The sequence below is a fragment of the Rana temporaria genome, chromosome 9 (assembly GCF_905171775.1).
Source record: "Rana temporaria chromosome 9, aRanTem1.1, whole genome shotgun sequence".
NCBI classification, from domain to species: Eukaryota; Metazoa; Chordata; class Amphibia; order Anura; family Ranidae; genus Rana; species Rana temporaria.
Window position 1 is genome coordinate 137,001,468 of NC_053497.1, and position 27,479 is coordinate 137,028,946.

At 44.4% G+C, this 27,479-nt stretch overlaps 1 protein-coding gene across 16 annotated transcripts in view; it reads right to left on the reverse strand.

Annotated features, from left to right (window-relative positions):
* Positions 1 to 27,479, reverse strand: part of FNBP1 (formin binding protein 1) — a 301,149-nt gene that overhangs the window by 79,502 nt on the left and 194,168 nt on the right. For all 16 annotated transcript variants that reach the window (XM_040324630.1, XM_040324626.1, XM_040324622.1 and 13 more), the window contains exon 7: positions 694 to 822. In XM_040324630.1, the coding sequence (XP_040180564.1) occupies positions 694 to 822 (129 nt within the window). The remainder of the gene's footprint in view (positions 1 to 693; positions 823 to 27,479) is intronic.

Sequence of the window (27,479 nt, forward strand, 5' to 3'; positions counted from 1 at the left end):
ATGGACGTCGGCAAGCGTATCTTTTTACGTTGTTTACGTAAGTCGTACGTGAATGGGGCTGTGCGTAGGTTACGTTCACGTCACAGGCATTGGGCCTGGCATATCTTATGGAGTAAATTCGACGTGATACTGAGCATGGGCGCGCATGCGCCGTTCGTCATTTACGTGGGGTCACGATTCATTTACATACAACACGCCCCCATCCAGCCTATTTTGAATTAGGCAGGCTTACGTCAGCCAATTTACGCTACGCCGCCGCAACTTACGGAGCAAGTGCTTTGTGAATACTGCACTTGCCTGTCCAAGTTGCAGAGGCATAGCGTAAATAAGATATGCTACGCCCGCACAAAGATACAGCCAGATACGTGAATCTGGCCCATACTGTAGCCAGTCTGTAGGAGCCAGAATTATTGTTGGTTGGTAGGGAATCAAATACTTATTTTACTCACTGAGCTGCAACTCAATTTATAACATTTGTATCATGTGTTTTTTTTCTGGATTTTTGGTTGATGTTCTGTCGCTATCATTTAAAGTACAATTATGATAAAAATTGTAGACTGATCGTTTCTTTGTAAGTGGGAAAACTTACAAAATCTGCAGGGGATCCAATAATTATTTTCCCCACTGTATATATTGACATGCAATATATGTCAGCGTAAAAGGCTGCCATAAAGTGATGAGCCTATACCCCACCTGGAAGATGGACGGCATGTGTGTGTGATAGTGCTCATTCTGCTCGCCGTTAAACTTCTGTAACACCGATGAATAATCCCCTTTACTGTCGTCTGACATCTGATGACGGATCTGAGCTTGCTGTCGTGCCTGCGTGAAAAAAAGAAAAGAAAAAGAAAGTGGATGAGACAGATTCAACGGTCATTCTAGTAGCATAATATATCACCTTTGTCTTTTGACATTTTGTACTGTAGTTAAATGGAAGGGACCAAACATTTACTTTTATGTCTTATTAAAGGACACTTTTAGAAACAATTGACCCTGAATAGAATCAGAATCCAGGGTCAAGGTCACTGACACCAATGATGGGGCATAATTCCTGCCACTGTATACAGTGGGTATGGGACTTTAAATATACCGCCAATGGTGTGACAGATACACAGTAAGTGAGTAAGTAAGTGAGTAAAAATATTACACTTTATTTCAACTATGGAAAACACACAAGTTAAAATAATTTGAAAAACAATCAATGATGGGCACTATTCCTCCCACTGACACTAATGATAGGGCACTATTCCTCCCACTGACACTAATGATGGGGCCCTTGTCCTCCCACTGACACCAATGGTGGGGCCTGATTCCTCCCACTAACACCAATGATGGGGCACTATTCCTCCCACTAACACCAATGATGGGGCACTATTCCTCGAACTGACACCAATTATGGGGCACTATTCCTCCACTGACACCAATGATGGGGCACTATTCCTCCCACTAACACCAATGATGGAGCACTATTCTTCCCACTGACACTAATGATGGGGCACTATTCCTCCCACTGACACCAACGATGGGACACTATGCCTCCCACTGACACCAATGATGGGACACTATGCCTCCCACTGACACCAATGATGGGGCACCATTCCCCTCACAAACACAAATAGGGCATTGTTACTGATACCAGGACATTTTCTACTCCCACTGGCCACATTCCGGCCCCTCTGAAGTCTGGGGGACAGTAAACTGGCCCTTTGTTTGGAAAGTTTTGAGACCCCTAATCTAAAGTGACCCTGTCGTTATACTAAATTTACTCAGTGAGGTCCATAAATATTGGGACATTGACACAATTCTAATCTTTCTGGCTCTATACACCACCACAATAGATTTGAAATGAAACAAACAAGATGTGCTTTAACGGCAGACTTTCAGCTTTAATTTTAATGTATTTACATCCAAATCAGGTGAACGGTGTAGGAATTACAACAGTTTGTATAAGTGCCTCCCATTTTTTAAGGGACCAAAAGACAATTGGCTGCTCAGCTGTTCCATGGCCAGGTGTGTGTTATTCCCTCATTTTCCCATTTACAAGGAGCAGATAAAAGGTCCAGAGTTCATTTCAAGTGTGCTATTTGCATTTGGAATCTGTTGCTGTCAACTCTCAATATGAGATCCAAAGAGCTGTCACTATCAGTGAAGGAAGCCATCATTCGGCTGAAAAAACAAAACAAACCCATCAGAGAGATCGCAAAAACATTAGGTGTGGTCAAATCAACTGTTTGGAACATCCTTAAAAATAAAGAACGCATCCGTGAGCTCAGCAACACCAAAATACCTGAAACACAATAGAAAACAACTGTGGTGGATGACCGAAGAATTTTTTCTTTTCCTGGTGAAGAAAACGCCCTTCACAACAGTTGGCCAGATCAAGAACACTCTCTAGGAGGTAGGTGTATGTGTGTCAAAGTCAACAATTAAGAAAATACTTCACCAGAGTGAATACAGAGGGTTCACCACAAGATGTAAACCATTGGCGGGCCTCAAAAACAGGAAGGCCAGATTAGAGTTTGTCAAACTGTAAAAAAGCCTTCACAGTTCTGGAACAACATCCAATGGACAGATGAGACCAAGATAAACTTGTACCAGAGTGATGGGAGGAGAAGAGTATGGAAAAGGAAAGGAACTGCTCATGATCCAAAGCATACCACCTCATCAGTGAAGCATGGTGGTGGTAGTGTCATGGCATGGGCATGTATGGCTGCCAATGGAACTGATTCTCTTGCATTTATTGATGACTGCTGACAAAAGCAGCAGGATGAATTCTGAAGTGTTTCGGGCAATATTATTATCTGCTCATATTTAGCCAAATGCTTCAAAACTCATTGGACGGCGCTTCACAGTGCAGATAGACAATGACCCGAAGCATACTGCAAAAGCAACCAAAGAGTTTTTTAAGGGAAAGAAGTGGAATGTTATGCAATAGCCAAGTCAATCACCTGACCTGAATCCGATTGAGCATGCATTTCACTTGCTGAAGACAAAACTGAAAGGAAAATGCCCCAAGAACAAGCAGGAACTGAAGACAGTTGCAGTAGAGGCCTGGCAGAGCATCACCAGGGATGAAACCAGCGTCTGGTGATGTCTATGCCTTCCACACTTCAGGCTGTAATTGACTGCAAAGGATTTGCAACCAAGTATTAAAAAGTGAAAGTTTGATTTATGATTGTTAATCTTTTGGTCCCTTAAAAAGTGGGAGGCATATATACAAACTGTTGTAATTCCTACACCGTTCACCTGATTTGGATGTAAATACCCTCAAATTGTTTCATTTTAAATCCATTGTGATAGTGTATAGAGCCAAAAAGATTAGAATTGTGTTGATGTCCCAATATTTATGGACCTCTCCATAGGGAACCTGATACATCTAGAAGTGTTGATTTCCTAGGTCCCCTGCAAATCTCAAAGGTTCCTCCCTTAGACCCCATTCACATCTAGGCGTTTTTACGCCTGTAGCGCTACGCCTCTGCCGCCAGAGGGCTGGAAATACATGTCCCTCTATGGAGATGGTTCACATCTCCACGCCGAACGCCGGACGCCTGTCGCCTGCGGCGTGAAAAAAGGTCCCGGACCTTTTTTTCAGGCGTCTTCGAGCGTTCGGCTAGGAGATGGCAATCATCTCCATAGAGGGGGTCATCTTGGGGCACATCTAGGCGGACAATACCCGCGTTTTGTCGCCGCAAATCGCGGTACAAAACGCCGCTATTTTTACCGCGATTTGCGGTGACAAAACGCCGCGATTTCGTCCGTCTAGATGTGAATGCAGCCTTAGACCTCCATGTCACCACTGTATCCTGTAATGGGTGGAGGTCACATGGAGGAATCAAGGAGAGCTGTTGGACATCCTATAGATAAACACTCCTGGAAATCTGGAAATGTTGGTTTCCTTGCAGACTTTGGAAGATCATTTTAGTTTGAATGGAGACAGGAGAGGTAAGTATGTACGGTCTTCTTTTAAAGGGCCTGTTCACACCATGTGCCAATACGTGAGTTCTTCTGCACCCATCTCTGGAAGGGCACAAAGAAAACAGTTGCTCTCCATGTGCCCTGTTTCCACCAAAACATTGGTATCATGTCTGGACTTGTTCTGCACAGAAACCTGCAACCTGTATGCAATTTTTTTGAGCAGAAAAGAAGCTCATGTGACACCAACATTGTGGTAAGAACTGGGCACATAGAGAACAATTTTTGTTTTATTTTTGTGCCCTTGTACTTTGTTGCAGATTCCTGCACAGAAAACAAAAAACGAATGTAACGGCAGTGTTATATTGTGAACAGGGCACATAAAAAACAATTGTTTTCTTTGTGTCCTTGCAGAGACACACCTAATAAAAATACACATTACTGCACTTGGTGTGAACAAGACCAAAATCTTTTATGCAGATCAAATCTGCGCATTTTTACCATCAGTTTTTATGCATGTATGCTGTGAACGAGCCTTAAGCCCCTTTCTCGGCGGTAAAAAGTCTGCCGAGAAAAACGAGTTGAAAGCCGAGAACCTGGCAGGAAAACTGCCATTGCGCTTTGGCCGGGAATCCCGGCCGTGTGTATGCACCATCGGCACTGCCTCGCAGTCTTTCCCATAGGTAAGTAGTAGATCTGGCGGGGAAAAAAAACGCTCGGAATCCCAACGGGAAAATAGAGAGCAGGTTCTCTATTTTCCCGACGGGATTCCCGGCTGTTTTCCTGACGGAAAAACTGCGAGGAAGCATACACATGTCCGGTTTTCCTGGCCAAAAGCTCTACTGGCAGTTTTCCCAGATGGGAAAACCGGTCGTGTGTACGAGGCTTCACAGAAAAAGGTTTGCTGAGTAAATTCAGCAGCAGGATAAGTATGGTTCATTTTCAGTGAGTACATATTTGAAGTTGTTACTGCAGTACTTATCTTAAAGTAAGTAATGTGACATTCACAATGTTTGTCATACTATACTAAGTCTAGAAATCTGTAACTGACATAGCTTTATACAACCTCCTTGTGTTGCTATTGAAATAAGATATTAGCCACACAGGGTGAGCATTGTTTTCAGTGAGTCAGCTGACTCCCACATGCATTGTGAGGAGCAGCAGTAAATCACTATTATTGTGTGGCACTGCAAAGCAAAAAGCAGGGATGCAAGGAATAAATATGGTTACTCCCATGTACATATACAGTTAAACACTAGTCATATAATAAAAGATAATTTGTAAAATGAACACACATTAATAAAATTAAATACATTAAGCCAATCCATTTTATGCATATATCTGAAGAAAAACTGTTGCAAAGACTACAATTTCCTCTTTAACCACTAGCCGACCGCCCACCGCCGTTCTACGTCGGCAAGTTGGCTCGGCTGGGCGAGAGCACGTAGTATAACGTCCTCTCTCCCAGCCGCCACTAGGGGCGCGTCGCCGGAGGCGCGCGCGCCCCCGCTCGCCCCCGACTCCCGTGCGTGTGCCCGGCGGGCGCGATCGCCGCCGGGCACACGCGATCGCTCGTTACAGAGCGGGGACCGGGAGCTGTGTGTGTAAACACACAGCTCCCGGTCCTGTCAGCAGGGGAAATGCTGATCTTCGGTTCATACAATGTCGTAGTCGATGACGTCAGCGCGTTCTTGCCATTCAAAAGAACGGCGGTTCTTTTGAAGGGCCGTCTGTATGCACGGCAAACTTGACAGGAATCCTGTGAGGAAAACAAACGTTTTTTTCCTGGCGGGATTCCCGGCCGTGTGTACAGGGCTTCAAACTCAAAACTGGTATGCAAATCATAAGTTCTGATATCACTCTGACTTTTCTGATTGGCATGCTTGTTCCAGGCCAACATCTTAAAGTACTGAAACCAGAGGCAGCCAAGTACCTAGCTTTTTTTTCTTTCTGGTTTTCTCTCAATACGGGTTCATTTTAACCACTTCCCGCCCTGCCTATAGCCGATTTACGTCCGGGAAGTGGTTCTGAAATCCTGACAGGACGTTCCAGAATGTCCTGCAGGATTTAATGCCGCCGCACGCCCGTGGGGGCGCGCAGCGCGGCGATCGGTCTGACACCCTGCATCTCCGATCTCGGTAAAGAGCCTCCGGCGGAGACTCTTTACCACGTGATCAGCCGTGTCCAATGACGGCTGATCACGATGTAAACAGGAAGAGCCGTTGATGGCTCTTCCTCACTCGCGTCTGACAGACGCGAGTAGAGGAGAGCCGATCGGCGGCTCTCCTGACAGGGGGGGTTTGCGCTGATTGTTTATCAGCGCAGCCCCCCCTCGGATCGCCACACTGGACCACCAGGGATGCCCACCCTGGACCACCAGGGTGGGCAAAAAAAAAAAAGCCTGCAAAAAAATAAAAAATAAAAGTCTGAAAAAAAATAAAAAAAGCATTCAAAAAAATAAAAGATGCCAATCAGTGCCCAAAAATGGGCACTGACTGGCAACCTGGGAAAATCAGTGCTGCCCCACAGTGTCCATCAGTGCCACCCCAGTGTCCATCGGTGCCACCCCACAGTGTCCATCAGTGCCACCCCACAGTGCCCATCCATGCCCAATGCCCACCTATCAGTGCCCATCTGTGCCACCCATAAGTATCCATCAGTGCCACCCATGAGTGCCCATCTGTGCCGCCTATGAGTGCCCAGTGCCGCCCATGAGTGCCCATCAGTGCCGCCTATGTGTGCCCATCAGTGCCGCCTATGTGTGCCCATCAGTGCCGCCTATGTGTGCCCATCAGTGCCGCCTATGAGTGCCCATCAGTGCCGCATACCAGCGCCGCCAATCAGTGCCACCTCATCTGTGCCCGTTAGTACTACCTCATCGATGTCCATCAGTGCCATCTCATCGGTGCCCATCAGTGCCGCCATATCAGTGCCCGTAATTGAAAGAGAAAAAATTATTTACAAAAAAATTAACAGAAAAAAATAAAAACGTAATTTTTTTTCAAAATATTCAGTCTTTTTTTAGTTGTTGCGCAAACAAAAAAAAACGCAGAGGTGATCAAATACCACCAAAAGAAAGCTCTATTTGTGGGGAAAAAAGGACGCCAATTTTGTTTGGGTACAGTGTAGCATGACTGCGCAATTGCCATTCAAAGTGCGACAGTGCTGAAAGCTGCAAATTGGCTTGGGCGGGAAGGTGCGTAAGTGCCTGGTATGGAAGTGGTTAAAGATCAAGAAAGTAAATGACAGTAATTATGTTAGGAAATGTTTTTACCTTTGCTACCTCCCAGTGTGGGTCACCTCACCTTTGGTTGGCCACTATAGCAACCTGTCTACTAAGAAAAGTCCAGTCATCGATGAGGGCCACGTAGGCAGGTAAACAGGACTACTAATTGCACAGAGTTTACTCCCTCACTTACGCTGTGATCTTCACAAACCCCATGCTGGGATAGATCCATGACCTGAATACACAGACAATCGTTTCCAAACAACTAATCTGTGAAGCTGCAGTAGCGGATGGAACACTTTATTCATGGGAGATGGAAACTTGAAAGCAGTGCCAGAAAGTCTAAGGACTCTGCTAAACAGAGGTGGCCAAAACACTCTCATTGCTGAGATTAAAGAGAACCCTATTACTTTGCTCAGGGCATACCGAGATGAAGAAGGAGTCTAGGGAAGGTAGCCATAAGGGCTAAATAACTTCAGCTGAAAAAAACTGAAGCTAAAAGCTTGTAGCACCCAATTAGGTTTCATCTCTTAATATCAAAGACAAGGAAGAAGGTTGCTACTGGCGATAACACAAATGTTTCTCTACTTTGTTCACAAACCTACCAAACTATAAACGTTTAGCCTATTTTGAAGCATGACGTTATTTCTGTTTAGGCTTGTATGCATTTTATTATGGCAAAGTTATTGTCAAGAACGGGGCATCTATAGAGAAAAAGTGAGACTTTTCTAGACTTGGCATCACCCCTTCCAGTACAACAAGGCATGCCCCTTCGAGTACAACAAAAGAAAAAACAACAGTGCAATTTCTTGGACGGAAATATTTTGGCCATAGTTTTCGTCAGCTGCATGTTTTCAGTGACAAACTAAAGTCAATCGATGAAAATCAATCCCAATTTTCATTTAGTCGACTAAAATCAAATGTGTTTAGTTCAATTGTAATGCATTATTTAAACATTTCTCTAGAATTAAAAATTCATTATATACTTCTGGAGTAAAAATTGAAATAACATATTATTTATGGTATTAAAGTGATAATGAAGGCAACATTTTTTTTTCTTTTAATAGTAAACGTGTTCTACTTGCACAGAGCAGCCCCGTTCTGCCAATTCTTGGGTACCCTGCAAGTGGGGATGGGGAAGTAAATCACTTGCAGGTCACCTCTCCATCCCCAAAGTATAATCCACCTTGCCCTGTGCACACCCTCACTCCCATTTACTTCCCCATGCCCACTTGCAGGTCACCTCTCCATCCCCAAAGTATAATCCACCTTGCCCTGTGCACACCCTCACTCCCATTTACTTCCCTATCCCCACTTGCAGGTCACCTCTCCATCCCCAAAGTATAATCCACCTTGCCCTGTGCACACCCTCACTCCCATTTACTTCCCCAAAGTAAAATACATTTACTTCCCCAAAGTAAATGGGAGTGAGGGTGTGCACAGGGCAGGGTGCATTTTACTTTGGGGAAGTAAATGGGAGTGAGGGTGTGCACAGGGCAAGGTGGATTATACTTTGGGGATGGAGAGGTGACCTGCAAGTGGGCATGGGGAAGTAAATGGGAGTGAGGGTGTGCACAGGGCAGGGTGCATTATAATTTGGGGATGGGGAGGTAACCTTCAAGTGAGGATAGGGAAGTAAATGGGAGTGAGGGTGTGCACAGGGCAAGGTGGATTATACTTTGGGGATGGAGAGGTGACCTGCAAGTGGGCATGGGGAAGTAAATGGGTGTGAGGGAGTGCACAGGGCAGGGTGCATTATACTTTGGAGATGGGGAGGTGAACTTCAAGTGCGGATGGGGAAGTAAATGGCAGTGAGGAAGTGCACAGGGCAAAGTGCATCATACTTTGGGGATGGGAAGGTGATCTGCAAATGGGCATGGGGAAGTAAATGGGTGTAAGGGAGTGCACAGGGCAAGGTGCATTATACTTTGGGGATGGAGAGGTGACCTGCAAGTGGGCATAGGGAAGTAAATGGGAGTAAGGGAGTTGCAAGTGCAGGGTGCATTATTCTTTGGGGACGGGGAAGTGACCTGCAAGTGGGGATGGGGAAGTAAATGGGAGTGAGGGGAGTGCACAGGGCAGAGAACTGGCCGGTCTGGACGGTGGAGAGGCTGTTATTTTACACAGTGCTAAAGCACTGCTACCTTTCTGGAAGGGGAAACACGCACCATGTCACATCCAGACAGACACAAATCTGACTGAGGAGTTCATCTTCTGTGGTTTGCAGGGCATTGTTCCAGAACTCCCAGGCAGCAGTCAGACAGAGAGACCCTTCATCTCTCAGCCAATATAGCTTGCGAATAGAGTCAGGGGGCTGGGGCTTTAACAGATAGGGAGCGCTCAGAGGAAAGTGCAAGTTCTAGTGGATACTGGAGATTTTAGTCGACTAAATTGTACTGGAGATTTTAGCAGACTAACATATGACTAAAACTAAAACAATGCAGTTGGCCAAAATACACCTAAAACTAAAATGGCCTTTTATTTAAAAGACTGTAACTAAGAACTAAATCTAAATTAACATTGCGCTCCAGGTCGATCCACAAACAACCCATACCCAGTTTTTATATCAAGGGTGCCTGCCCAGCTCACAACCAAGGAAGTTTCAACAAAACAAGTAGATGGCCACACACTGGTATAAGGACTAGGGTTGTCCAGATACCGATACCAGTATCGGTATCGGGACCGATACCGAGTATTTGCGGGAGTACTCGTACTCTCGCAAATACCCCCGATACCTAAATAGAATACTTTCCCCCCCCTTTCCCCCCCCGCCGCTGCATCGAGGGACATGGCTAGAGGGACATTGCTGCATATGTGAGGGACATGGCTAGAGAGACATTGCTGCATATGTGAGGGACATGGCTGCATATGTGAGAGACATGGCTAGAGGGACATTGCTGCATATGTGAGGGACATGGCTAGAGGGACATGGCTGCATATGTGAGGGACATGGCTGCATATGTGAAGGACATGGCTAGAGGGACATTGCTGCATATGTGAGGGACATGGCTAGAGGGACATGGCTGCATATGTGAGGGACATGGCTGCATATGTGAGGGACATGGCTAGAGGGACATGGCTGCATATGTGAGGGACATGGCTAGAGGGACATGGCTGCATATGTGAGGGACATGGCTGCATATGTGAGGGACATGGCTAGAGGGACATGGCTGCATATGAGAGGGACATGGCTAGAGGGACATGGCTGCATATGTGAGGGACATGGCTGCATATGGGGGGGACATGGCTGCATTTGGGGACACATTTAAAAAAAGTATCGGTATTCGGTATCGGCGACTACTTGAAAAAAAGTATCGGTACTTGTACTCAGTCCTAAAAAAGTGGTATCGGGACAACCCTAATAAGGACACTGAAAATCTAAGTAGGGTGTAAGGCCAAACACTTGTTTCATGTGCTTGCCCTTCCTCTATCTTTTCCCCCCATCCACTTTGTCTTCCAAAGAGCTTCCTAGGAGAACCTCAGCCAAACCTTCTAGCACCTCCATAGGATGAAGTGTATAAATAGAAGTATAGTATACTGTAAATATGGTGATTGGGTTCTCACTGTGTACTAGCAAAGAGAGATTCCACTGCTCAGCCCAAACATGCTGTGCAAAATGGAGACCAAACATAACAAAAAAAAATGTTGCTGTTAAAACTCAACACATATTTTATGACCATGCTGCAATACTAGATTCCACCATGGGGTGGTTCTAAAGGAGCACGGTCCAGGTACTGATTCTACAGAGCATATGTGAACCCTGCGTGGTTCAAAGTGGACAGGTAATGGAGGATTTCCACCATTCGTGTGGGGTATAAAGTGAAGCTGTATTATTGTCTATGTAGGACCGTAATGTCGCCATCCCCAGCAGGACAAACTCATTCTTTGCTTTGCTCCCTCCATCTCTTTGTTCAGCATCAGGAGTGAGCCAAACGGCAAGCACCATCATTGCCACATCAAGCGACTCACGGCTCCACCACACTGAAAATTACACAGTATTTTTGTTTGCTCTTGGTGGCTACATGGAGTGGTGGGTGCTTAAGTGTATCTAACTTTGCTTTTATAGCATAGAGAAGGATTAGAACTCTGCTGAGGTTTTACTGCTGTCTGAGGCTTGTCTTCACTTTCTGTCCAGGGGCAACCCTTTCACCAGAAAGGAAGTGAGGAAAACTCTCCAAAAGCAACACAGGCAGAAGTGCAAAATATATTTTGAAATTAGGAGGACCAAACTAGGGACAGTCAGTAATCCAGTAAATGAATGGCATAAAAGTCCTTTATTAAGCACTGACACTGCCACGTTACTCCCCCTGCGGGCCTTAGTCACAACTATGACTAAGGCCTCGGGGGGCAGAAACGCGTCAGTATCTTCTTTGTGTCTAGGAACCTTTTAACCCCTAGTGCTTAACCACTTCCCATCTGTGGACGTCATTTGACTATGGGCGGATAGGGATCTCCCATCCTGGGCTTCCCGGCTGTCTAGGGGAGGTGTACGCCCGCGGCATTACTCGGGACCCGATAAGCGTGCCCCGCCGGGCACCCGTGATTGTCCGTGATTACGGCAGGACCGTGGATCTGTGTGTATCAGAGGTGAGGAGACCGATGTGTGTTCCCAGTACAGAGGAACACGGATCGGTCTCATCCCCTTGTGAGTCCCCTCCCCCTACAGTTAGAATCACTCCCTAGAGAACATATTTAATCCCTTTAGCGCCCCCTAGTGCTAACCCCTTCCCTGCCAGCAACATTTACACAGTAATCAGTGCAGTTTTATAGCACTAATCACTGCACAAATGTGAATGGTCACAAAAATGTGTCAAAAGTGTCCGATATGTCCGTGGCAATGTCACGCTGCAATTACTAGTAAAACAATAAAAATAAATAAAAATGCAATAAATCTATTCCCTATTTTGTAGACGCTATAACTTTTGCGCAAACCAATCAATTCACGCTTATTGAGATTTTTTTTTTTACCAAAGATATGTAGAAGAATATATTGGCCTAATTGGCCAAAACTGAGGAAAACATTTTTTTGTAATTGTTTTTTTTTATTTTTATTGTGATATTTATTAAATCAAAAAGTAAAAAAATTGTGTTTTTTTCAAAATTGTAAAGGAAAGGAAGATATTTAGGAAAAAAAATTGTACCTTTACAACCCCTTTAAAGAAAAAAGGTAAGTATGTGCAGCTGGGGAGATAAAGCAAACTGGATGTTTTGACCTGCATTTGATGCGTTACCAGACCTTCCAAACTGACTGCTGACTACTAAAAGCTCCATATAAATCACATCTAAAATTAACGCATGTGTGGAATTGCGTGATAAAAATTAACCCAAATAAAACGTAGCTGAATCGCAGACACATAAGTGCAAATTGGCCCTTAAAGCTGAATTTGCCAAAACTGGAAAAAATCCTGAAATGCCTTCCCGTCTCTACCCTGCTGTTTTCTGCCTACCTTAAAATGACAGGTCCACTTTAATCGCCGGCAGCTTACACAAACACTGGAAGCTTAAGTCCCACAAATCATATAGTCAGCCATGATGGAAAGATTTTACAATTATGTTGTCTCTTCTGCCAGCCAAGAGCAGAAAGACAAGCCAGAATATGTTCTATTCCCTGTAGACAGCCCCACACAGTCTTTTAATTATGGGTGCTGGAAGTACGTGTCATTAGGTATATTAATTAGGACTTGTCAAATCCCTATTAGACACTTGATATCATCATTTAGTTTTAAATAACTTAACGAGGACAGGCTGAAATGCAAATTATATGTATTATTTTACTGGAATACCGTCAGATTTTCTATGACTTTATTAGAGGAGTACAATAGAGAGCGAAGGAAGAGACAGTGGGCCAGATTCAGAAAGAGATACGACGGCGTATCTCCTGATACGAGGGCGTATCTCTGAGTGCGCTCGGTCGTATCTATGCGCCTGATTCAGAGAATCAGTTACGCATAGATATCCCTAAGATCAGACAGGTGTAAGGCCCCATACACACGAGAGAATTTATCCGCGAATACGGTCCAGCGGACCGTTTCCGCGGATAAATCCTCTCGAGGATTTCGGCGGATTTTCATGCGATGGAGTGTACACACCATCGCATTGAAATCCGCGCTGAAATCCTCTGGCGATGACGTGTCGCGCCGTCGCCGCGATTATGACGCGGCGACGGGCGCGATGCTGTCATATAAGGAATTCCACGCATGCGTCAAATCATTACGACGCGTGCGGGGAATCCCTTTGGACGGATGGATCCGGTAAGTCTGTACAGACGAGCGGATCCATCCGTTGGGATGGACTTCAGCAGATGAATTTGTTGAGCATGTCAGCAAATATTCATCTGCTGGAAATCCATCCCAGGGGAGATTTATCTGCGGATAGATATCCGACGGAGTGTACACACCATAGGATCTATCCGCTGAAACCCATTTGCTGGGATTTATCTGCGGATGGATTCTATGGTGTGTATGGGGCCTAAGTGTCTTACACCGTCGGATCTTAGGCTGCAATTCCAGGCTGGCCGCTAGGTGCCGCTTTCTTATTTTTACGCAAGGAATATGCAAATGAGGATTTACGCCGATTCAGAAACGAACGACCGCCTGGCGATTTTTTTTTTACGTTGTTTGCGTTTGGCTTTTTCCGGCGTATAGTTACCCCTGCTATATGAGGGGTAGCTAATGTATGGCCATCGTTCCCGCGCCGAGTTTTGAAATTTTCCGTAGTTTGCGTAAGTCGTTCGCGAATACGGCTGGACGTAATTTACGTTCACGTCGAAAGCAATGACGTCCTTGCGATGTCATTTAGAGCAATGCACACTGGGATATTTTACGGACGGCGCATGCGCCGTTCAAATAAAACGTAAAAAACGCGGGGTCAACACAAATTAAAATAAAACACGCCCCCTACATCCCCATTTGAATTACGCGGCCTTACGCCGCAACACATACGTTACGCCCCCCGTAACTTAGGGCGCAATTTCTTTCTGAATAAAGAACTTGCGCCCAAAGTTAGAGCGGCGTAACGTATCGGAGATACGTTACGCCGGCCGGACAGATATGCCATTGTATCTGAATCCGGCCCATTGTGTATCAACCTGACACAAAGTAAAAGGGATTTTTATTTCATCAGCTGGGAGGGCCATGCAAGTTTCTCCTTTACAGCACAGGGCCAAACTTGCATCAAGAACCATTTGTTTATAGCACAAATACAGTCTACATGTTTAATTACTTTTAGTAAAGGATTGACACGTCTCCTTTTTAACCCCAGGAGACATACAAATTACTTATAGAGAGAACACAAGAGGGCGCCTCTAAGTGTAGCAATTTACTGATACACTTAAGAGGCGCCCTCTTGTGTTTTTTCTACTGTATATACTGCAGATACCCCTTCTGAGGAGGAGCTGCCTCTTGGATCTTGTGACTGTACATCTGTATGCATTAACCCATCTGAGACTATAGTGCTGCTACTTCTGGTCTCGCTAGCTGGAGTGCGCTCAAACAGAACTGTACAAAAATGACTTATACCCATTTGATCTCAGTATCTGAAGCTGAACTATACAGGAACACTCACCAAGACCAGACACTCGGAATAAATTTGTTGTCTGTGCCCACCTCCACAATTAGAAAGCGGGAGTGTCCACACAACACTTCTACATTTTTACATTTCAATATAGGACCATTAAAGGAGTACACAGAAAATATGTTCTTCATCCAAGATACAGTTGTGATTGCTTACATTAAAGTGGATGTAAAGCCACTCTCACCCTTTCTAAACTACTGCCATAGTGCTGATCTATAAGGATATAGATGCCTCCTGTATGTATCCTTACCTGTCAAATGTCTCCCCTCTGTCTGTTATAAGAGCTGAAAAACTGCAGATTCTGTGGGTGGATCTGTTGTCTGGAGCTTGGTGGGTGGAGTCGTGATGTCAGTAGACTCCCCGCCCACCACTAGACTCTCCTTGTCAACAAGCATTTTCTCCTGTGTATTCCTTACACTAAATTCTGCTGTTATTACCAACATCCAGTCAAAATCCAGAAAAGTAACCACATGACTTTAGAAAAGGAGTGGGGGTGGGAATTAAAAAATAATGCCTGTCTCAGGCTAGTGCACGCTGTAACAGACTGAAAAGCGCGAATCATCGCTTACCAAACGTTTACTTAACATGCAGTAACATGAGATTAGTAAAAGCAGCCCCAAGGGTTGTGCCAGTGGAGTCTGTTACAGCGTGACGAATGTGCTATCTTCATTACGAACGCTATTTTTACTGAAGGTGCGCTCCCGTCTCATACTTCATTCTGAGCATTCGCGGGTTTCTAAGCATACACACGAACGTGTTTCTCGTCGTAAACCAGCCCGACGAGAAACACGACGAGGAAATTGAGACTCCAGACAAGAAAAAAAGAGAACATGTTCTTTTTTTTTCTCATCGAGATCCACAACAGTTTTCTCGAGGAAAAACATACACACGACCGTTTTCCTCGGCAAAAAAAGCTCTGCCACCAAGTTTCTTGATGGATTTTGCCGAGGAAAACGGTCGTGTGTACAAGCAAGTTCTCTTTTTTCTCATCTGGAGTCTCAATTTCCTCGTCGTGTTTCTCGTCGGGCTGGTTTACAACTAGAAACGCGTTTGTGTGTATGCTTAGAAACCCGCGCATGCTCAGAATAAAGTATGAAACGGGAGCGCACCTTCGGTAAAAGTTGCGTTCGTAATGGAGATAGCACATTTATCACGCTGTAACAGACTGAAAAGCGTGAATCGTCTCTCACCAAACTTTTACTAACACGCAGTAACCTGAGATTAGTAAAAGCAGCCCCAAGGGTTGTGCCAGTGGAATGGAACTTCCCCTTTATAGTGCCGTCGTATGTGTTGAACGTCACCGCGTTTGAGAACGACAAGATTTTTTCTTGACAGTGTGTACGCAAAGAAAGCTTGTCAAGATTCTCAACAAGCCTGACAAGAATCTTGTTGAGGAAAACGATGTTTCTTTTACGACGAGATTCTCGGTCGTGTGTACGAGGCCAACCGGTTCTCTTTTTTTTGTTGAGATCCACAACAGTTTTCTCGACGAAAAACATACACACGACCGTTTTCCTCGGCAAAAAAGCTCTGCCACCAATTTTCTTGATGGATTTTGCCGAAGGAAAATGGTCGTGTGTACGAGGCCTCACACTGAGGCGCTTCTACACTGCCAGTAAAAACACTGAGCTCTTTCGAAGAGCTTTTCAGGCGCTATTGAAGAGCTTTCCACTCATTTCAAATGGAGAGGGGAGTTTTTCACAGCCCTCCCAGCACACTGCCCCAGTGTGAAAGCACTCATTGGTTTTAATGTAAATTGGTTTTCGTGAGCTTTTTAGGCACTGTTTTTAGCGTAAAAGTGCCTCAGTGTGAAAGTGGTCTAACAGAAATACTTCGCTGAAAATGATAGTTGCCTGGTTGTCACAGGCCATGTTCACCTCAGCCATACTACCCTGCTGCCATAAAAATTCTACCCAAGCTCCGTTACTATTAGGTGTTGTGACAGGAAGTCAGGTAAATCTGTGGGTGTTGTCACAAACGGGACATACATTTCTGCCTTGCTTAGACAATACACTAATCATAATTGGGCGTTGGCTGCAAAAATAGCCAGACAAGGTCTAAGGGCGTTGAAAGACTCCAGCTGTTCAGAGTGAGGCAATTAAGCCATCTATAAGAAGTCCAGAGGGTTACCACTGGTTGCTGCATCACTCCTAAGGCTGTGTGAGTAGGAGAGCAGTGCCAGAAAGTCTCCTGATGAGGTGAGGAGACCATTGACTTTTTCCTGTGTTATATCAAAAGACTATTGTTTAGTGCTGTATGACCAGCACTGTCTACCCAGCAGTAGGCTGTGTTAGACTTCATAGATAGGTTCCTGTATGGAAGGTAGACGCCCAGAGTGGCTAGGATTTATTTTATGTTTGATTTTGTTTATGCTGTTTGGATGCTTGCAATTATTTTTCCAGCAAGATGGAAAAATAAACCAAGAACTTTGTTTTCAACCGTCTTCGACTGCCAGTCTGTATAAATTCAGTGTGTGGTGAACCCATCCAAGGGGACACACACCCCGCTACCGAGCTAACACCTCACAGTGTGGAGTGATGTGACAAACCCATGCCTCCCCACAATGAATCTTCCTATTACATCCAATAGTATAGAGGTGGTGTTCATACAGGGTGTCTGGACACTGGGCTGGGGGGTTCTACACACCAAAGGATTTCCAAGTCACCTTGGGCTGTGATAGAAATGAGTACAGTATATTTGAGATTGAGGCATCACACTCTGATATTAGACAAGAAAGCTGTTTATTCCTACGTAACGTCTGTACACAAAGCCAATGCATTTTGGTGGCCAAGGCCATCCATCAGGAATTAGGCGATGGGTAGGTTGGCGCTATGTTTACCAGCAAGTTGATTTAAGCAGCCTAGGGGCCAGGGAGGACCTTTGTGAACCATGTGTAGGTTTTGACTTTTAGTAGGCTGAAACTTGTACAGGAATTTTGAGGGGTTTAAGTGGCAAATCGAAGCAGTTCAAGAACACACATGTGAACCTTAAGCTTAAGCAAATTTCAGAACAATTCCTGTTGAAAATAAATATGAACCATGGGTGGTCCCTGTAGGTAACCCAGCTTGACAAACTTTGGTTGAAAAACGATGAAGGCCCCTAAAACCTACTTTAGAGAAAGGCAGCCTTGACTGCTGGAAGCATGGCACCACTGTGGGCGTGAACCTAAGGCAAGTTAAGTAGCTCAATTAGGATTGGCTACAAAGACCTGAGGTGACTGTGGATCCTGAACTCTAGGAAACGGCTATGCTAGGGCATGTCCAACTGATCTGACTGTAACAAGAGTTGTCCACCCTCCTGCCCCTTGTGATGTTTTGTCACAACTTTATTGGCGCCTTTGAGCTTTTCAGCATCTGATGTTGCTTTATGGGCTATGTCCTCAAGTTAAATTCTGGGGTCAGTCTAATTCCTGTCTGCCACTGATGGTAAGCATAAGCCTCTTATGCTGCGTACACACGATCGGACATTCCGACAACAAAACTGTGTATTTTTTTCCAACGGAATGTTGGCTCAAATTTGTCTTGCATACACACGGTCACACAAATGTTGTCGGAAATTCCGATCGTCAAGAAAGCGTGACATACAAGACTTACGACGAGCCGAGAAAAAGAAGTTCAATGATTTCGAGCATGCGTAGGATTTTTGTTGGTCGGAATTGCATACAGACCTTTTGTTGTCGGAAAAATTGAGAACCAGCTCCCAAACATTTGTTGTCGGAAATTCCGACAGCAAATGTCTGATTGGAGCATACACGCGGTCGGAATATCCGACCAAAAGCTCAGATCGAAAATTTGTTGTGTGTAGGCTGCATGTGAGTTTATGGTTTATGGGTGCTCACAGTATAACTGAGTGGCATTGTTATTTGGTACACTTGTAAAGTTGTTACTTTTGAAAAGTTAAATAAAGCTGTGGCCTTGCCCTATTTCCAACTTAATCAGCTTTCGTATCTTTTTGGGGGGCAAGGTATTGGTTTATTAGTTAGTCATAAATGAGCCTATGCTTCTCAGTAGTCAAGGAGCTGAGTGAAAAACTGTCTGCCTAACCATTCAGATGCAGTTATTGTTTGATATTAAGGTAGCCACAAGTCTCACATCTGCTTCAATACAGTAGCCGGCAGTGGAGATTCCTTCATTCACCTTGTTTAGCGTGGACGGAGGAACCCATTAGATCTCACTCATTCAGCCCACAGACTGCCCATGGGAAATCTATGAGCTAGATTCAGCATAGGTTTACGTCGGCGTATCTATAGATACGCCGCATAAGTAGAAAGATGCGCCGTCGTATCTATGCGTGCCATTCTGGTAGCTAGATACGCCTGAATTATAGCTTCCTCCGACCGACGTAAGTGTTAGTACGCCGTCGTATCTAGGGTGCATATTTACGCTGGCCGCTAGGGGAGCTTCCGCAGATTTACGCGTAGAATATGTAAATGACCTAGATACGCCGATTCACGAACGTACTTGCGCGCGCTACGCCGTTTATGTAAGGCTTACGTTCGGCGTAACGTTACCCCTGCTATATGAGGCGCAGCCAATGTTAAAGTATTTACCCAGTTGATCCAGGGTAAATCCAGGGTAAATCCGATTGCCTCTCGGGGGATCAGGCAGGAATTTTTTCCCCTGCTGTAGCAAATTGGATCATGCTCTGCTGGGGTTTTTTGCCTTCCTCTGGATCAACTGTGGGTATGAAGTTGGGTGTATGGGATTGTACTGTGTTTTTTTTTTTTGTTTATTTTTTGTGGTTGAACTGGATGGACTTGTGTCTTTTTTCAACCTGACTAACTATGTAACTATGTATGGACGACGGAACAGCCGTCGAATTGTACATCGTTTACGTAAGTGGTACGTGAATGGGGCTGTGCGTAGGTTACGTTCACGTCAAAAGCATTGAGCCGACGTATCTTAGGGAGTACATGCGATGTGACTCTGAGCATGCGCGCGCATGCGGCATTCATTCGTGAAAAAATTTACACGGGGTCACGGCTACTTTGTATACAACACGCCCACTACCTTACACATTTATTTTAGGCGGGCTTACGCCTGTCTATTTACCCTACGCCGGCGCAACGTTCGGCGCCAGATCTTGCTGAATACCATTCTGGGCTCCCAGATTTACGCCGGCGTAGCGCATATGAGATGCGCTACACCGGCCAAAAGGTGCGCCGAGCTACGTGAATCTAGCTCTATGTATGTATGACTAGCCAAATGTATTGTTTTCCATTTTAAATAAGTCCTGCCTGCTTGGTGGGTTTCCCCTCACATCCTGTTCCGTTCCCCTCACTTCCTGTCACCAAGACACAAGAGCACAAAAAATGTCTTCATTAAAACAGTGGAAGGGTAGAATCCCTACCTTCTTTTTATTACTATCTGTGGTGCTGATGGGGGGGGGGGGGGCTTTAACCTCAGTCACTGTCATGGTGACGAAAATGTAATTGGGGCAAAACCAAAATGTGAAGAGAAAACCAAAAGGTTTGGTTGGAGATCTACAATAAATGTCACTGTCTCAGGCCTCTATGGCCGAGATCACAAGAAAATACCAAAATATCAAGGGTACTGGAGAAGGTAAGTATTCTAGAGCTGTCCAATTATTTTTGTTACTCGTAGCAGTAATTTTTAGGGAATAATGTTAATTTTGACCTCAAATTTCAATTTAGTTTTAGTCAGTGTCAAGGGTTGCTCAGATACTGTTTTTTTTTATCAGCGTGCATGAGTACCGATACTTTCGGTCAAGTACTCGCCGATACTGAGTACCGATACATTGCTGTGTGATTTGCGCCCATACAAAATGAATGGGCGCAAATCGCACTGCAAAGAATTGCATGCAATTCCTCTTCGAATCACATGCGGTTTTCCCACCGCTCCTGTGTAAACCCAAGCTTGTCGTAGTGATTTCAGCCTGCGGGAAATCGCACCACATTCCTGTTCAAATTGCATGTTATTTTTTGCAGTGCGATTTGCGCCTTTTTATCTTGTATGGACGCAAATTGCACCACAAAGTATCGGTTACAGTATTGGGAGCAAAATACTCGTGAAAATACTTGGTATCTGCATCTGTGCATCCCTAATAGTGTCTTGACTATAATGCCATTCATTTTTAGTTGTATTTTAGTCATCTGAATTCTTTTCGTTTTAGTTTCAATCGTATTTTAGACGACAAAGGTCTCCAGTACAGTTTTACAGTACAGTAATGGGTTTAGTTAAATTGTAATTCATTATTTAAGCCTAGAATTGCCAAACTCATTATATACTCCTGGAGTTAAAAGCTAATAACATGTTATTATTTTTGTTATTTAAATGGAGTTCCACCCTATATTGGAACTTCCGCTTTAAGTGATGGTGGGCCCCAGACATGGCACATTTGGCATGTAATTTTTATTTTTTTGGGGGGGGATAGGTACCCAGTTTTTAAGGGCATACAGCTCCCACTTCCTCCTCTGGCTCCGCAGTGCGTCTTATGCCTCCTCCTCATGGCCGGCCAAAAAGATTGCTTCTCCTTTTGGTCTATCGGGCGACCGGTCTCAGGACCCGCTTCCTGATTGGCCGGGAGGATAATCAGGAAGACAATACAAAATATTAATTTTGTTATTGTCACACAACTGGGTGGGCTCACTGTGCTCCGAGCCCTTTTTTGAAGCCATTTAGAAGTTCCCCTCTCCCCCTCCCTCCGTGAATCTTTTGGGACACGTCACAGGTCCCAGAAGATTGCCCAGCCATTCACAGCGCACTGTGCGGCTCGCATAGCCACAGCCGGGTGCCCACAGTTATAATGTCGGCACCGTGGAGAAGGGGGGGAGAGGAGGGAGGCTTCATGTGCCCGCATCGCTGGACCATGGGACAGGTGAATGTCTCCAATTATTAAAAGTCAGCAGCTACACTTTTGTAGCTGCTGACTTTTAAATGGGTGGAACTCCGTGTAACGGACATATGCATGCTGCCGGGACAGTTATAATCGTCATGCAGGGAGGACTACAAGGAACTGCATGGCTTGTCACAATTGGATGTACCACATTGTATTCTGAGCTCAAAGGGTTAATTGGACAAGTCTCTTTCACTGCTGAATGCTAATGTACCCTTCGCATAGCTAATGAGAACTCTCTTTTATGTAGGTAACAGCCCCCTGTGAGGTGTATGCTGATGGGGATTATGTGTGAGTGATAATTGTTTTAAAGGTTAATTGAATTCTATTGAGAAAGGAATGTGCCTGGCCAGGAAATGTTAAGTGGTTTGCGGTACCGAAGCGTCTAGAGACTGGTCAAGTGATTAATTCAAGGAGATGTCATTGTTTCAGGGGGTCTGTGTTGAAGCCCCCTACTGGGTGAAGGGGGGGGCGGAAACTGTCATTGTTCTTGTAACAGTTGTAAGCAGATATAAGCAGGTGAAATATGCCAAATAAAGTCAGTCTGCTTGACTCTGCAAATGTAGCCCGTATCGTTTCTTGGAAGGGCGTTCCATGGGATATACCGGCGGTACTTGCACATCGCAGCTTGCCAGGGAAAAGGACGTCTCCAACGGCTGAGACCCTCACACCAGTGGGTAGCCGTTACACTCCGCTTTAAGGTTTGAACACGCACTACAGACACAGATGTAGTTTTAGTCAATCTTTTGACTCAAATGCCATTTCAGTTTTAGTTGTATTTTAGTAATCTGAATTTCGTTAGTTTTAGTCGAATTTTAGTAATCTGAATTGCTTTAGTTTTAGTCGTATTTTAGTCATCTGAATTGCTATAGTTTTAGTCGTATTTTAGCCAAAATCGTCTTAATTTTGTCGACAAAATTAACACTATTATGCGAATGCCTAAAGTACAAGGTCACTTTAATAATCAAAAAAAAAAAAAAAAGAAAAAAGAAAGCAGTAAAACATGTGTACATTGACAAGGTGACACTTGATGAAGGTGAAAGGTGGCGTGCTTTAAACGCTGCATACCTATTTAGTAGATTAGCTGGTTGTATAACAAAGGCAGGAAAGAACAGACCTGTTTAATTCCAACACAAAGCGAGCAGACGTTTGCTGGCTGTTTTCTATCCTGCGCTGGTGAGGTCATATGAAATTATACTCCCACCTATCCAGACAAGTACACAGCCTGAACACATTCCATTCAGAGGAGACAAAACTCCCAGAACACTTTATATCACCCAAAACAATCCAGACACAGGAAACACAACACGCCACCAGGCTTGCAGCAAAACACTCGCCTGCCCTACTTTTTACTGTAGGAAAAGACTACACAGCTCGAAATTTCACTTCTCGGCTCTTACTGGGAAGATGAACAATATTCTGGCTTCTAAAGGGATCCACAGACACATACAGCTTTCAGAAGGACCTGCCACAAGGTCACTCAATACAATGGTTGTGGCATTAAAGCACCACCACAGGCAGGCAGCAGAACACAAGGAAAATACAGTACATGTGTATATTAGGCCTCGTACACACAATAGGATAGCCAGAGGACAACGGTCTGAAGGACCTATGGGTGCCATATATGTGTGGGGGTGTCATCCGAGCCCTTGCATCTCTATCCCTGTGGGAATACCTTTTGTATAATCTGTTAAATGAACTTGTATTGTTGTAATATGATATAATCATTAAGTTTGTCATTCTATTTAGATGGCATTTATAGAAAGTTTATATTGATAGCTCCTGATGAAGAGGACCTTGTCGGAGAAACACGTTGAGCTGTAAAGACTACTATTTGCAATCATTGCAAATATCGATCGTCTGGTTTTATACAATTGTATTTTATTGTAGTATGTTGTCATATGGACTGAATATTATCACATTTTGAATAAATGTTATTTTTTTAACAAAATGCTGTGCCTTAAAAGTCCCATGCCTACACTATCAATATAGTTTCGATGCCCGGGCACGTTTCAAAATGTTCACTCAAAGCAAACGACCTGGATTAATGGGGTAAACCTAGCCTGGGCATTGGTAAATTGCTAGTGTACACCATTCATTTTTATTTTGGCATACAAAAAAAGAAACCAGGGCTGTGGAGTCGGTAGATAAATGTTCCGACTCCGACTCCTCAGTTTTATGCACTTCCGACTCCGACTCCGACTCCCCGACTCCTCTGTATTAATATGCGAATGTATTTTATACATTTCTTGAGGGAAAGAAACGCAACCTACCACAGGACTACTGGCTGGGAAGCCAACAGTCTACTTTATTGCACAGTTTAAGCAAAAGACAAACACAATGAAAACAATCAAATGGCTGGATAGTAGCAGCAGGCATAAACATCAGGAACAGGATCTTTACCAGTTCAAAAATACAAACCACATTATTTGGTTGTTTTAGAACAAAAACAAAGCTTATCTATAATGAACCAAAAGCAAAATCTGCAAAACCTAAAAATGGTTTATATTAATCTTGAAATGTAGTTCTAGGCTTAGCAAATGCAAATCAATTCAATGTAGAGTTCTAAGGAAGAGAATTGCCTCTGCCAGATCCTCTTTCATAGAGGCTCTTAAGTCAGACTTTATTATTTTTAGGGCTGAAAATAATCTTTCGACACTGACTTGGGTGGGTGGCATTGCAGTAACTATTCTGGCCACATCACTAACGATCTCTGGATAAACAAGGATGGCTTCTTCAACAGTCAGGCCCCATACACACGATAGAATTTATCCGCGAATACGGTCCAGCGGACCGTTTCCGGGGATAAATCCTCTCAGGGATTTCGGCGGATTTTCATGCGATGGAGTGTACACACCATCGCATTGAAATCCGCGCCCAAATTCTCTGGCGATGACATGTCGCGCCGTCGCCACGATTATGACGTGCGCGACGCTGTCATATAAGGAATTCCACGCATGCGTCGAATCATTACGACGCATGCGGGGGATCCCTTCGGACGGAGGGATCCGGTGAGTCTATACAGACCAGCAGATCCATCCGTTGGGATGGACTCCAGCAGATGGATATGTTGTGCATGTCAGCAAATATTCGATCTGCTGGAATCCATCCCAGTGGAGATATATCCGCGGAAAAAGATCCGCTGGCGTGTACACACCATAGGATCTATCCGCTGAAACCCATTTGCTGGGATTTATCTGCGGATGGATTCTATAGTGTGTACGGGGCCTAAGTTTTGATGAGCGATCATACTTTTCAACTTCTTTTAGTGCTTTATAAAACTCCTGTTGGAATTTTTTTATTTGGACACTTACTGGTTCTCTAACATGCGTTCCCTGTAAAAGCAGAACACAACACTATGGAAAGTATAAGTATTGCAGCTCCTAATTGTGCGTTGCGTGCCATATAGTGAAGCACATGAAAAGCATGCTTCTTCACGGTCACTTAACGTGTTCGTTTTGCGGTTACGTGAGGCACTGCATGCATTGGTCTTTATTCTTACAGTAGAGAAGTCATTAATTATAACTTTTTGTGAATTGGGACATTTAAACTTGCTTTTTTTTTTTTTTAATTCCAATCTAAATTTAGTAGGAGTCGGAGTCGGTGCATTGTTTGCCGACTCCGACTCCAGGTACCCAAAATTTCCCCCGACTCCGACTCCTCGACTCCGACTCCACAGCCCTGAAAGAAACCCGCTGAAATTTCACGCCTGCCATAGCAAGGATCCGTAGTTAAGTTACCATGGCAACTGCTTTGCAGAGCACAGAGGCTTAGGTCTAGCACTACATATAAACCATATGCAGAGACAGGTGCAGCCTTCACAAGCCAGTGTGGGTAGCCCAAATATTTATGGCAGTTCTGACTATACATGACTCAGCGTAAGCAACATTGTCCTTGTGCAGGGTCACAGATAATGCTGACAGTTGCTCTTTTCCCCTCTGCTGCACCATGAATATGACCAGTAAATCGCCTTTCAATTCTCACGTGGGGCACTGAGGCTGCTTATCACCAAATACCTGCTTATAGCAAGGCAATGGCCCTTGTGCAGCTCAGCTATCAGAGAGCAGCTCAATGGCACTCATTATATGACGGGTCTAAGGAGGCCTTTGTCCCTTCAATTAATACAGCAGGCCCGAGGCCTGTTTCCTGATCATAGACCAAGCAATTCACAGCAAATCCTGCTTTGTGAGATCAGCCTCTCTCTTAAAAGCACCATGGCACTCAGAGAGAAAGTAAAGATGGGCCTGTGGAGTGGGAATTTGCATACTCATCTACATACCAATACCCAGCATACCCAGTGTTCTTGCCAACTCTGATTTCGCAGTACCCTGGCCAACATCTGGTGGAGCACTTAAAAAGGCTGCGGAAGATTTAAATGACATAAGATCAGCAGTAGGGACGGCTTCCTGAGTTTCTAGGTGGCAGGGGTGTGGGAATGGGGAGGCGTGCCGGGCAGACCTAGAACAAATGACATTTGGCGATTACATAACTTATAGCTGTCCACATTAACACTTCTGCTTCTGTCTGCTGCTAATGCAGAAAAAAATATCCTTTTACACTAAAAAACTCAACTTTTCATTTAAAGATAGATACCAATAAATGCAGTTTTGTATTTACTAAAATGATCAAATGTAATTTAATTTAGGAAGCAACTAGTGTAATTATCTGAATTGGATTTCATGTAAAGTAGCAGAATAGGAGGGGGAGCCAATGGAATGAAAGACGTGCTGCGTACACATGCGCTTTACAAGAAACATGACATGGCCATAAACTATACAATTTTCTTGTTCAATTTCCTTTATTTTTACCTTCAATTATTTAGTGCCCGATTGCATACAGATTAAAAGTGTTTAGGCTTGACCTCATATTATATGGCTTTGGTAAATCTAAAGGAAAATTGTACAAGAAAGTAGTATAATGTATGGCCAGCCTAAAGCTGGATACACACTATATAATTGTCTTTAGATGTTTTCCTTTAGACTTACCAATATACCGTATTTATCGGCGTATACCGCACACTTTTTTCCCCTTAAAATTAGGGGAAAATCGTGGGTGCGCGATATACGCCGATACCCGCGTTCAGTTTGAATGCCTGCGCCGACATATACCGAGTGCAGTACACTCGGCTACATTCGGCCAGGCTCAGCTTCGCTCGTACCCACGCATAAACGTCACAGAGCGTGAGCACGAGCGAAGTCGAGCCTGGCCGAATGCAGCCGAGTGTACTGCACTCGGTATATATCAGCGCAGGCATTCAAACTGAGCGCGGGAAGCGTCGATTCGACGGGGACACAGCGCGGGAGAAGCCGGGAGAACACCACCAAAGCCGCAGACGGACATCGGACCCGACAAGGCTGCCGATGGACGCAGCGCAAGACACCAAAACTGTAAGTACTAAAACATTTTTTTACAGGAATTGCGGGTCCACATTAGGGGTGCGCGCTATACGCCAGAGCGTGCAATACCCCGATAAATACAATATATATATATATATATATATACATATGTGTATTTATTGGCGTATAACACTCACTTTTTTACCCTGAAAATAGAGGGTAAATTGTGCCTGCGTGTTACACGCAGGGGGCTGTGGTAAGTTTTTTTCCTGAGTCTTCCCTCTTAAAGTTAGGGTGCGTGTTATACGCCTGTGCGTGTTATACGCCTGTGAGTGTTATACGCCGATTAATGCAGTATATATATATTATATGAGGTCAAACCTAAACACTTTCAATTTGTGTGCAATCAAGCAGGCCCTTGCACTACATAGTTGATGGGTAATGCCCCGTACACGCGATCGGAAATTCCGACAGCAAAAGTGCGATGTGAGCTTTTGAATGCAAATTCCGACCGTGTGTAGGCTCCATCAGATTTTTGCTGTCGGAATTTCCCACCAACAAAAGAAAAAAATCCTATT